We start from the raw sequence: 13,786 nt of genomic DNA on the forward strand, positions 1-13,786 counted from the left end.
TGGCCGACACCCTCCCACCGGGCCCCAAAAGCTCACTTGCCGTCACACCAGGGAAGCTCCAGCCGGGCCGGCCTTGCGGCACACCTGACCATGTCCCGCGGCACACTGGTTGAAAAACACTGGTCTAACCCAATGGCAAGCACAGGCTTCCCCCCCCCCATCCCATCCCATCTCAGTTAATGCCTATGTAAAGCCCGGTGTCAGCTATTTACCAGCAGAAATTAAAACTGTACCAAATCACTGAAGAATTTATGTTCTTGCTGTGTTGGAAACTTTGCAAAACAAAATTTCGCAGAGGGATATTATGACAGCAGTTGTTTAAACCAAATAAAATTCTTGTATTTTAATTATTTGTGGGGAATGGAGGATGATTCTGTACATTTTGTAGCCATGAAGATGTGCCCGATCTTTGCATTTTCATGGCTCTTTTTCTCTTGAGAGGATTCCTCCGTACCCACACATGCCCACACTCCTATTTTTGGGAATAATTGCTTGCAAGATGAGAGCTAACACCCAATCTCAACGTGTAGCAAAGGTAATTGCAGCACTTACAGCTCTTGTCATCTTGATGTATTACTGAGTATCAAAGGTCACTGTTTTGTAGTCATACGTTATCAAATTTGAAAGAGCAATATTTGATTCTGATCAGCCTTTAAACTGCCCACAACGTACTGTACACGAAACAAATAGAGGGCTTTCTAATTTTAAGTCACGGGCCAGGGTAGGGGAGAGATAAACAAATGTGTCGGAAGTGGAGGGGTCAACTGGTCGACTCAGAGGGCTTAGGTGTCACTGCTGGGCTCTAATACAATGCATTGGAGTGATCACAAGCTAAAGTGGCTACACTAATGAAAATAAAAACAACTGAAAAATGACATGGGGCTTTGCCTGGTGGACAATAATGCAGAAATAAGCACATAAATCACTATTTAGAGACAATAATAGCTCACCTGAAATGTTTATATCTTCTACTGATAAGCTATCTCAGGCTGAAAGTGTACAGTTTTCCAATTTGGGACATTTCTCCAAAGATGCAATTGTGCACATAAAATGAAATAATCCTCACTCACAACCTACCCTCCCATTTGCAACTTAAGAGAGGATGTGGGGTCAGAGACTGAAAGCCAACCAGGGCCTGTTGCACCTCCAGAGGTGCATGTGAGTGACTCAGGAAAAGAGGAAGAGACTCTTCTTGATGCCAGTGGATGCAGAAGTGTCAGAAGGCGTGAGTGGATGAACACGAGGAGGACTCTGCATGAATAGATCTCTAAGAACACTTGGCCACGCCTTTGGTTATTTAAGGGTGAGCCTCGTGATGAGCCAGTGCACAGGTCAACTTTCTAATGTGCCACATGAATGTTCGGATCTGGCTCGTGGACTATTTATGTTGAATTACAAACTTAGAAAGTGGAATCTTTATCTCCGGGCTTCCTACCTGTTGTGGTTAGCTCTGGCCCAGCTCCTGCCCCAAGGACTGTGAATGTGAGGGAGACATCCACATGCCGCAGGCCTGTTTTGCACCTGGTGGAATCTGCTGATGAAGGCTCCTCTGACCAAGAAGACATGAGTGACAGGGAGGAGGGGAGTGTGGCAGACAGCTCAGAAGGAGATCAATTATCTAGCTCCTCCTTGGATTCAGAACAAGAGTTAATGATACAGCCACACATGCAGAGAGTGATGCATAGGCAACAACAACTGAGAGATTATTATCAAAGAAAATGAGGCCACCTGTGGTTGGGTGGGACTGTGGTAATTAGTGAGGCTGCTATAAAGAGCAGCGTGTGGGTTTGGCCATTGTGGAGGATTATCTGATCGTTGTGTTTTGTGCCTGCCTTGCTGACTTCGACCTTGGTGTGTCGCTTTTTCCCCGCTTTGAAACTAAAGCAGAGCAAAGGGTGTTTCACTTTGTGAAAGAAGAAGGACTGTGAATTGCCTCACAGCTGCAAGCTAAGTATCTCAGAACTGATAAGGGACTTGTACCAATTACCAGTTTGTTCGGAGATGAGTGCTCTTTGCTATACCAAAAGAGGGCTTATTTTCGTTGTAAAGAACATTGTTTTGAATTTTCAAACGTGTGTGTCTGAAATTTGTACCTGTGAATTTTCGGGAGGAGTCTACCAGAGAGCCAGGCAGAACACTACCAACTCAGAGTGAGATGGTTGAGCAAAGAGAAGTACCATATTTTGGGAGCTTGATTTACTGCTTGAGACTCTAATGAACAGCTGAGACCAAAAGGACTTATTTCTTGCTTTGCTTATGTATTTTAACATTTAAACCTCCCCGCTACTAAACTATTACAATTACATGCTTAAATTGTGTCAAATCTGTGTGTAGACCTATTTCTTGGAGGGCTCATCACTGGGACAGAACAGTCTCTGGGTTAATTTCTACTAGCATTTTTCTAAACGCAGTCTTCCAGATATTATACCATATCCCATAATTCTCAGACAGCATAATAAAGACAGCAGGATAAAGAAAAGACCTGGTCATGGCTTACAAGTGGAACACTCAAAAAGGAGACAGAAGGACTAATACTGGTGGCACAAGAACAGGCCATTAGAACAAATGCTGTCAAAGCCAGAATTGAAAAATCAACAGACGATCCAAAGTGCAGACTCTGTAAAGAAACAGATAAAACAATCAATCACATACTCAGCTGCTGCTAAAAGATCGCACAGACTGACTACAAGCATAGACATGATGCTGTGGCACAGATGATCCACTGGAACTTGTGCCAGAACTACCATCTACCAGTGGCAAAGGCCTGGTGGGATCATAAGACCGAAAAAGTGGTCGAAAATGAGCAAGCAAAACTACTGTGGGACTTCCGACTTCAGACTGACCAAATTCTGAATCATAACACACCAGACATCCTGATTGTGGAGAAAAAGAAAGTATGGATCATCGACATTGCAATTCCAGGGGACAGCAGAATTGAGGAGAAGCTGCTAGAGAAATTAGTGAAATACGAAGATCTAAAAATCGAGCTGCAACGACTCTGGCATAAGCCAGTGAAAGTGGTCCCAGTGGCACTTGGCACACTGGATGCAGTACCAAAGGATCTCAGCGGACATTTGAAAACCATCAGAATTGACAAAATCTCCATCTGTCAATTGTAAAAGGCTGCTTTACTGGGATCGGCGAACATAATTCGCCACTATATCACGCAGTCCTAGGTGCTTGGGAAGCGCCCGACTGGTGATGAAATACGAAATCCAGCATAGTGATCTTGTTTGCTGTGTTGTACTGACATAATAATAATAATAGTAGTAATTCATTAGATTTGTATGCCGCCCCTCTCCAAAGACTCGGAGTGGCTCACAACAGCAATACAAAATACAAATCCAATGATTATAAAGCAAAACAGTTAAAAACCCTTGATTTAAAAACAGTCATACAACCCAAACAAACCATATATAAAACGGAGCAACCGAGGGGAATCAATTTCCCCATGCCTGGTGGCAAAGGTGGGTTTTTAGGAGTTTGCGAAAGGTAAGGAGGGTGGGGGCAGTCCTAATCTCCAGGGGGAGTTGATTCCAGAGGGTTGGGGCCGCCACAGAGAAGGCTCTTCCCCTGGGTCCTGCCAGATGGCATTGTTTTGTCAACGGGACCCGGAGAAGGCCAACTCTGTGGGACCTAACCGGCCGCTGGGGTTTGTGTAGCAGAAGGCAGTCTCGAAGGTATTCTGGTCCCTGGATCCTCCTGAGCTCCATTTTTGCTGACAGAAGCACTGAGGACCAGTCCTTCACTGTTTTCATGGCAGTCCCACAGGTCAGATCTAAGCACCCGAATCCAGTCTGCGGGCCTTGAGTTTGACATCCCTGTTCTACACCAAGACTATGTGTGTGACTTGGGTCTGCCTCAAATCATTCCCTTCCATGATTTCTACTTTATGCTGTGAGCAAAACCCATAGGAAATATGTGGACAACTACACATTTCATAGCAACAGCTATTGTTGGGCAACTCTACGACCCTTCCTCAATTTAAAGAGCAGGGTGGGACAACTCCTGGAAACTGGTTAGAAACTAAGCTGAATAAGCCTGGTTACTACTTGGTTGAGAGCCCTTTAGGACATCCCAGTGATGTAGGATGTAGGTAAAGTAGTGGAAACAGCTTCTTATAAAAAGACAAGCTACTTGTTAGGCCCTTCTCACTAAAAAAAGAAACCCACATCCCTACCTCAGCTTCTGGTTCACTTGTACCTATCCGTCATTGAAAAGCGGGTCACAAAGGGATCGAAGGGTTCTTTTACCCTCTGTGCATGCACAGAATGCCTTCTGCATGTGCAGAGGGTAAAAGAACCCAAATGGCAGTGTCTGGGTGGGTGGGTGGAGCCTCGCACTCCCTTCGCGACCAGCTCTCTGACGACAGATAGGCAGGAGCGAACCAGGAGCATTTCACCACTGCCCTAGTGGTGAAATCCATGGAACAGATTACCATTCCATGTAACATCCTAATGTTGATTCAAGGGAATTTTTGTCCTTTACCCTTCTTAGACTAGGAATTTGGCTGAAAGAGGAAATGCAGATGAATATTAAAAAAGAAACAAACATTGGTACGAAAGACTTCCTTTGACTGTCCCTCTGCAATGTCAATTGAGAATAAAATTTCAAGCATCTAATGAAACGGACTCTGTCCGACAAAATCATACGCTGTAATAAAACTTAATTTTTAATAGACAACAATAGACACCGCTAAGTGTGCTACAACAGACTAAATGACTACTCATTGTCATAATTCAGCATTTATTCATGTGAATTGCAGCAATGCACACATGCAACATCATTGAGTAAATTTGATTTTTGTATTACTCTGGATATACTCCAACTTTTAATAAATCTACCAAAAATCAAAGATGATCATTTTTGAGCCAAAAGAACACTGAAATACAGAAGTTTCTTTTTTTTAATTGACAAAGTATGCATGACCCTTGGTCATTCATCTTGGGGCAGAAACTGTAGATAGATGGGGTCATTATGAGCACACATTAATCGTGGGTATCCAAGTTTCATTGCTATCATGCTTTTAATTAACTCTGCAGTTGGAAACTAAATGTGCTAATGGGCTAATGGTCATTATAACCCCTGAGCTGATTATGTGGTAACTTTATATTTTAAGAGTGGGAATGATAAAACAAAACATTACTATGGATTAGTTTTTTAAATGGCTTAAACTGCAGGGACCACACTATTATAGGTCAACCTTCTCCAATCTGCTGCTTTCAGATTGTGTTAGGACTGCAATTTCTAGGCTTCCATGTTAGCATTTACTGCACACCAAACTTGTACAAAACTTCAGCACTAAAACCTTTTATTGTTATAAACAAAATTACAACTATTCTCCAATATGAAGGAAAAGGGTTTGCACTGTTGAACTACCTCATCATTGTCATCTAGACCAGTGTTTCCCTACCTTTTTTGAGCCGCGGCACATTATTCACACTTACAAAATCCTGGGGAACATTGAGCGGGGGGGGGGGGGGCGAGCGGGGGGGGGGCGAGCGGGGGGGGGCTAAAATGTTTGGACAAAAAAACCCTCTCTTCCTCCCTTTCGCCCTATTTCTCCCCCCCTCTTTCTTTCCCTCTCTCTCCGTCCCTCTTTTTTTCTTCCTTCCTTCCTCTCTTTTTTGCTCTTTCTCTCGCCCTCCTTCCCTCCCTTTCTCTCTTTCTTGCTTTCTCTCTCTTGCATTCTTTCTCTCTCTTTCTGTCTCTCTTGCTATCTCTTTTATTCTCTCTTTCTCTCTCCCTTGCTTTCTCTCTCTCTTGCTTTCCTGCTCTCTTTCTCTTTCTCTCTTGCTTTCTTTCTCTCTTTCTCTTCCTCTCTTTTTTGCTTTCTCTCTCTCTTGCTTTCTCTTACACACACTCTCTCTCTCCCCCTTGCTTTCTCTTTCTCCCTTGCTTTCTCTCTCTCTCTTGATTTCTCTCTTGCTTTCCTTCTCTCTCTTTCTCTCTTGCTTTCTCTCTAACCCTCCTTTTTTTCTCTCTCTTTCTCTCTCGTGCACCACACCGGCAACATAGAGAGAAAGAGAGTGGAGAGAGAGTAGAGGGCAGCTTGCCAGTCCGCGTCCCCCTGGATCAGCAGCCCCGCATGGCCCCAGTGCAAACTCCGCCGTTGCCTTCAACTCCGCCTAAGAGGCAGCAGCCACATTCAACCCTTCGCCCTCCCAGGTGTCTATGGCGCTCAGCACCCAGCCACGCACCGCCTCTGCCTCCCGGTACCCCGCCCGACTTCTACCTGCAGAAACGGGTGGTGGGGCGCCATGAAGGGCGGCACTTGGAGGCCACTACAGCACCGTTGTCATCACGGCGCAAAGCCACGCAGTCCCGGATTGCTCGCTTCTCCGGCCAGCAAGCCAGCAGCCTGTGAAAGCGGCACGCTTTTTAAACGCGCACTTTTCAAACGCAGCGCTTTCCTGGGCAGTCGACTTTGCTGGCCGGAGAAGGGAGCGATTCAGGACTGCGTGGCTTTGCGCCACTTCAAAAATTTCTGCGGGGGTGGTCCTAATGACTGTGCGGGCGCACGCCCACGCAGCTTAGAAGCAACAGTGGCCGGCACCCTCCCACCGAGCCCCAAAAGCTCACTTCCCATCACCGCCAGGGAAGCTCCAGCCAGGCCGGGCTCGCGGCACACCTGACCATGTCCCGCAGCACACTAGTGTGCCGCGGCACACTGGTTGGAAAACACTGATCTAGACATTATAGAAAATAAGAGCAAACAATAGAATTCAGAAATGTGATAGAAAAAGAAACTTTCAAGATTTAAAGAGTTATTATTGCTGGCCACATAGTCACCAAGATGTTTAAACTGGATTTGTCATTTTAAGCCAGCTATTGATTCCTTCCAAAGGACCTGGAATAGGCAGGTGTTTGATGGTGTTGAAAGTATCATTGCAGGTGTTTTGAAAGCTGCCTTTTGTAATTGCCTGATGGGTGTTCTATTTTGCCAATGCTAATTCTGTTTAGGTGCTACTCCAGATGTTGCTATGTGGGTAATTGATATTTTCAAAGGGTAAAACTGATGGGAATTTAATAATTGTAGTCCTGTCTGTGAACCTTATTAATAATAATTCTTATTGAACTATTGCTTTAGAATATAGGAAATTCCAAGCAGGGCGGGAGTTTTTTCTTGGGGGTTTTTTGTGGGTTTTTTTTTTGTAAAATTAAGTTTTCAAGTCTGATAAATTCAATATTTCTAGATATTTAAGAACTCCTTTAGGTATTGATCCACGGGCTCTAATCCAGATTAGTTTAAAAGTGGATTTCTTTTTCTATAAGCATTCAACTTCTATCTGGAACCCAATATTGTTTTGTAATTCTTAGCATCATTCAGAACAGCAACAACAATGATGACTTTCTTCAATAAATCTTATATCAGCAAGATGGCTCTTTGGATTTTAAAATTCCAGAAATTCCTAACCCACTCATTTTCCAAAACTTTCTCAGGTTGATGAGCCCAGTAATTTTTACTACATTGAAATCCAAACCTCAGGCAAAGTTTTCAAAGAATAATTCTGGCAACTCAGTCATGATGCTGCTTGTAGTTAAGTGGCTACATCCCACATTCAGTTTTGACCTTGCCATGTAATTGTAGGTGTGGCAGTCACTCAATGGCAATCACAAAGATTTCTCTGTATGATAGGCTGTGTGAGTGTGGGGAATCCATTATTGTGGATTCTAAATGAGTTAAAGCTGCAGAAAGAGTAAAGCTGATTTGTGAGTGAGCATATTACCAATATAATGGACCTGAAGAGGGCTGATCCACCCCCATCATTAGAAGTTGCCATATTGCACCTGCTAGCATTCCAAGTGTAATAAACTCCAATATATTTCAAGTGATAGCTTGTTTGAATTAAAAGCAGGGAACCGTGCCAATTCACTAGCTCATCTATTCATGTTCACAAACCATCACGCGCATACACCATGGCAGCACATTTATTTATTCTAGCCTGTGTGATATATATATTTCAGGAACATTTACACTACAACTCCCCAAATTCCCAGCCAGCATGGAAATGTGAGAATTGTAATCATCGCACAGGCTAAACTAAATGTTAGTAGAAATGAACCCAGAGACTGTTCTGTTCCAGCTAGGAGCCCTTCCAAGAAATAGGTACACACACACAAATTTGACAAGATTTAACCATGTAATTCTAATAGTATAGTTAAGACAGCAGATTATAGGGGAAGGAAATGGGGAGGAAAGGAGGGTTGGGAATTTTTCCCTACAAGGTAGGGAGATACACTTATAAACTTTACTGGGTCAACTGAACGTGTACTATGCTAAGCCTGTTTTGTTCATGTATTCTGTGGCTCTCCTTGCTCCTGCATTGACTGGAGAACCTCTCCCCCCTTCTGTACACTGAAAATACCCATGGAAGCATTATCAAAGTGGTAGTTAGCATGACAGTAAGACAGGCTCTGGGGGATCAAGTAGCATTAGATCTTTAACGTGAAATGTCGTCTCAGTGTTCTTCTACAGCTTGTCCAAAAATAAACCAGCATGGAAACTTTGGCTTGCTAGAAGGTTTTTATAAGAGCAAAATATTTTTTTCTCTGCACTGTAACAGTAAGGGAAGTCTGCTTTCAAATATAATGGTGTTGCACTTTTTAAAAAAAGCCATTAAAATTAAAATTTAATTTTAAGTAAAATGGGTTTTAATGGGAGAAGCAGGAATGTGACATTTTTTTGAAATGTAATTCATTTTTTTAAAACTTTGGCTGGATATTGTCCATCGTCTTCATAAAAATCATGAGATAGACATGCAAATACTTTTACACTATCAAAATATTACTTATGTTGCAATATGACATGACTTAAAATACCTATTCATTTTTTTAAAAGAATCAATATAATTTATACTATTGAAGTAAGCATCTTGTTTTTTGCTTATTTGTACCCTAGGATAGTCATTAAGTGTTGTACCTTATGATTCTTGACGAATATATCTTGTGTTTTTATGTACAGAGAGAGCATATCCATTAAAGACAAATTCCTTGTGTGTCCAATCACACTTGGCCAATAGAATTCTATTCTATTCTATTCTATTTCTTTCCCATCTGTTTAGCTATGCAGCATGATGCCTTTCTTGAGGTACTGCAAACATCACTCCAATTTTACAAAGTCACATCTAGAATGGGGATGATGGTATTTCTTGTCCACATCGAGGAAGGTGGTGTACTGGAGTGGTCTGCTTAGAATGGTCATAAAAAGAGCTTTCAATACAAGTAGAGGGAGAGGCTGCTCCTATCATCTCTTCCCTGATTCAGTAAAGTAGTTCCTCAGACTGGGAAGTAAACTATTCATAGTATTGAACTCAATATATGCTTCACTAATTAGAGAACAGGTGTTGCTTGTGCTGATCATCTCAAGCCTTAGAATACACTTGAGAAAAAATGGGAATCCCAGAAACCTACATATTCTGGTGCGAGAGAAGTTCCCTGAGGATACTGGTCCTGGTGACCAACCCAGATTGGATCCTGCAATTGCACATGTTTTAGACTGGATCTGGCATTTTTATTGAGTCCTTTCCAGGCACCTACATTGTTATTATATTGCATCATTTCATTTGAAAGATGGAAACAAAATACAGCAAAGTGTCCTATGGATTAAAGGATTTAATTAATTTATAATTAATTAAATTATATTTGACAAAAACAAAATACAGGAAAAAAAATCCTCTGACTCTTCTGAAGGAATAGAAATGCGGCCCTCATGCCACGTACAGAGATTTTTTTTGCTGCTTACATAACTACTCCCTCTCTTATTGCTGGTACATATCTCGCTTGAACAGATGTACAGAATATTTAAGTGACCCAATCCCTCTTTAGAGATCATACAAGCTGAGAAAATCACTTTCTCTGCTTCGTTTTATGGGGATATTTTAAAAAGTCATTTCTATTAAGCCAATTACACTGTGCTCTTCTTTCCATGGTTTGCACCAACTCAATGGGTTTGGGTTTGAGTGAATACATGAAACTTTTAAAACATCTAATGTGCCTTCTGCTGTTTTATGCAAAGCAAATTATCAAGCACAAAGTTGATGCAGATTGTTCTGAGCAGAACAATTCTAAATGATGTTTCTAATGGCACAACTATGGACCCAGGTTTGGTTTTACCCTAGTTATCACTGAAGAACAAAATACAAGTGAGTTGTCCAAAGTTGATGGAATAAATGGCTGATAGAATAGGCAAGATGAAATAAACAAACTCCAAAGATATACAGACTACCACATAACGGAACCAAGAATCAAATGAGTCGGCAAATAAATATTAGTTTTCCTAAATGCGGCTTTAGAAAATTATGATGTATTTGTCCTTTCAGCTTTTCTGAATGTTTGTGTAACTTTACTGCTGAATTTTACGACAGCTTCATCTAAGTTTTGTTGATATAGAGCGAGCAGCACAGGTAACCTTCGATTTACAACCATTTGTTTAGTGAATGTTTGAAATTTCTACATCATTGAAAAAATATACTTACAACCAGACTTCGCACAACCACTGCAGGATCCCCATAATCGTAGGATAAAAATTTCAGTGTCTAGAAACTGGCATGTAATTTACAACAGTTGCAGAATTCTGGGGTCAAGTGGTCATATTTGCAGCCATCTTTCAACAAGCAAAGTCAATGGAGGAAGTCATTATTATCAGTTCTTTTCTGATTGAATCGTGAGCTTATCAAACTAGGATACATAGATGCTACAAACCTTTGCAGTAACGGAGTATTAATTAAAATAATCTTCTCCAGAACTATAATGGATTTGTGTTTCCAAAGGGTGTTTGGGCATCTCTTTGACAATTTGGCAAGGGGTTCTAGCCTCTTCCTGGTTTATCTTTGAAACATGGAGGTGAACTAAAATTGTACCAGCAAGGTCTCCTCCCAGGCACCAACCCCAAAGATTTACTGAAGAGCTAAGGGAAATGAAGTGACTGAAAAGACCTCCAATTGCCAGTGGAGGAAAACCAAAAATAGATGTGATTAAATGTTGGTAGAAGTCTATAGAGATGTGGAAATAGTATTCAGAGTGGTAGTGATGCAGCAATTCTTCTTAGCATTTACACTGTCAACAGATTACTTCTTGCTGACCCTGTTCTGAATTATCTAGTCTCTTTTAAAAAAAATAACAAGTGAACAAATGGCAAATGAAATTATAGGCTTCTTCACAGATATTTATTCGTTCTGAGTTGGATGCTTTTAGGGCATAACCTATGGTGGCAAACAACATGGTATTGTGATATAATCTGGAATTCTTTTGACCTTAAGGAATCTAGGTAAATAATTACCCAATAATAATGGTACATAAAAGAATTTGGAGTAGCTGCTCTATTGACATTTTCATGTACTAGTTTTACATTCAAGAATGTGTGTAATAAAATGAATAATTTAAGAGACCTGATTTAAATCAATTATGAGAATACGGGTTGAACAAGACCTTAATGCTATATAGTCTTTATTTGCTCTTAACAAAATACACAAAATTCACTTATCATCATTATTGTACAAGTATAAATAATGCTCAGTATTCAAGTACAATCAAGTGCTGAAATTCCTACACCTCATGTAAACACAAACTAGGCTTTCTATTTCACATGCTATCATCAGCTCATCTGCTGTGCCCAGGGCCTCCCAACAGGGGGCATCGTATTCTAGTTTGCCCTCTTTAACCATATTCTTTCAAGGAAAAATATCAAGAGTGGCAAAGTTTTAAGTTTCAATGACACAAATGTACTGCTTTTGGTACAGTAATTAACCAAGCACCCTTTCTCCTGTAAACATCTGGATATTTAAATTGATTTAGTTCAGCTTAATAGATAAATATTTTCAGGGGGAAAAAATACTTAATTTATTAAAGCAAAACTTACACATCTTTTTAGTCATTTACAGCACTCTTTGCTCAAAGACCAAATAATACTATAGTTCAGGTCACTTTATGGAAAATACCCATTTAAGCATGTTTACATTTCTTTGTAAGTACGCAAAAGGAAAAAAAATACAAATCAATTTTTGAGTTAGACTTCAACTAACTAGCCCAGACCAAAATGCTTTAATTCACCCACTCACCTGTCAAACATATTTTTGTATTACAATCTGCACAGTTTTTAACATTCATTGGAGTGGCAGTCTAAGCTCAGAAATACACATAGCTAAAACAATGAGGCACTTATTCTCCCTCAGCCGTTTCTTCTCTTTGGTCACCTGGAGGAGGGAGGGAGGTTGCAGGCATTGTTTCTGTCGCTTCTGTTTCCTTTGCTGGCTGCTCTTCCTCCACAGATTCAACCATGTCATCACCTTCTTTGACTGTTAAAGCCTTGTTACTTTCCTGCTCTGTCCCTGTCAATGGGGGAGCTTCTTCTGAAGGTCCTATGAGACACACATTTTGATTATACAAATTGTATTTATTTATATGTGCATTGCAAATGCCTCTCTATGCCACGTTAATCATACAACTATTTATTAATTGGACTTATATGCAGCCCTTCTACGAAGACTGAGGAAAACTCCAAGCAGTTTACAGCATAATGTGCAATATCTATAACAGTGTTTCCCAACCTTGGCAACTTGAAGATATCTGGACTTCAACTCCCAGAATTCCCCAGCCAGCATTCGCTGGCTAGGGAATTCTGGGAGTTGAAGTCCAAATATCTTAAAGTTGCCAAGGTTGGGAAACACTGATCTATAATATACTACAGGAAGCCTGCTGCAGTCCAAGCACTCATTCAGCAATCATTTGAATTCACAGCAGTGCTGAGCAAATGGCACATATCCTGGCCCCTAAAGTTGCAGCCATTGCAGAGGGCGCCTCCCTCCCCCAGTCACATGATCAAAATTTGGGCACTTGGCAGTTCTCTCACACTTATAACCAGAACACAAGGGCACTTCAACTACCTCCCATGCATCTATAACCCCACATTTCTGCCCTTTCAGTAGCTCTGGTACTTGCTAGGTCTGAGGTAAAGGCCCAAGGCCTTCTGCACTTTCAGCCAGCCATCACTGTCTCAGGGCCTATCCTTCTGTCCTAGCACCACACACATAGAGGCGTGCTCTTACAGGCCCAGCCACACCCAGCTGAGTTTCACAGTCTTCCTCCCACTGGTAATATGCATGGCCAGCCTGATCCTATGCAAGGTTGCTCTGGCTGGCCAGGTCTTCTTCTGAAGGTTGTTATCCCAATACTTTGGAAGACTTCTTAGGCCTTCAAAAATCTCTTAAGAAGGCCATACCCCACTGTTCTCCAAAGCGCACAGGACAGTCTCATGATGCTTTAGAACAGTGTTTCCCAACCTTGGCAACTTAAAGATATCTGGACTTCAACTCCCAGAATTCCCCAGCCAGCATTCGCTGGCTGGGGAATTCTGGGAGTTGAAGTCCAAATATCTTTAAGTTGCCAAGGTTGGGAAACACTGCTTTAGAAGGCCTAAGAAGCATTCCAAAGCTCCACACGAATGGCACACACTATTTGGAAAATGACAGGTGTGAGCAACCTGGGAAGAGAATCAGCCTCGCATAGGTCCAGGGCAGGCACTCATCAGCAGCCAGGCCAGGCACCCATCTGGAACACAGTGAGGGCCCAACTGGGGGAAGCAAGGTCAGCAAACACAGAATCTCCAGGCCAACATAGGCAGCAGAATGAGTCAAAAAGGCAGAGAAGAGAGGGGGAATTACTGAGACTTGGAGCTGAGAGGGTGAAGCTGGGAATGGCTTGGTTCAGAATGAGTCCTCACCTATCAATTGATGGCATTCTGTTAACAATGGCAATAACAACTGCTGGACTTGCCATTTCTAACTGA

At 41.7% G+C, this 13,786-nt stretch overlaps 1 protein-coding gene across 8 annotated transcripts in view; it reads right to left on the bottom strand.

Annotated features, from left to right (window-relative positions):
- Window positions 1–11,431: 11,431 nt before the first annotated feature.
- The window catches only part of LNPK (lunapark, ER junction formation factor), a 76,400-nt gene continuing 74,045 nt past the window's right edge, over window positions 11,432–13,786 (bottom strand). For all 8 annotated transcript variants that reach the window (XM_070731809.1, XM_070731807.1, XM_070731806.1 and 5 more), the window contains one exon: window positions 11,432–12,359. In XM_070731809.1, coding sequence (XP_070587910.1) covers window positions 12,160–12,359 — 200 coding nt within the window. In that variant the 3' untranslated portion in view covers window positions 11,432–12,159. The remainder of the gene's footprint in view (window positions 12,360–13,786) is intronic.

The sequence above is a fragment of the Erythrolamprus reginae genome, chromosome 1, assembly GCF_031021105.1.
Source record: "Erythrolamprus reginae isolate rEryReg1 chromosome 1, rEryReg1.hap1, whole genome shotgun sequence".
Lineage (NCBI taxonomy): Eukaryota > Metazoa > Chordata > Lepidosauria > Squamata > Dipsadidae > Erythrolamprus > Erythrolamprus reginae.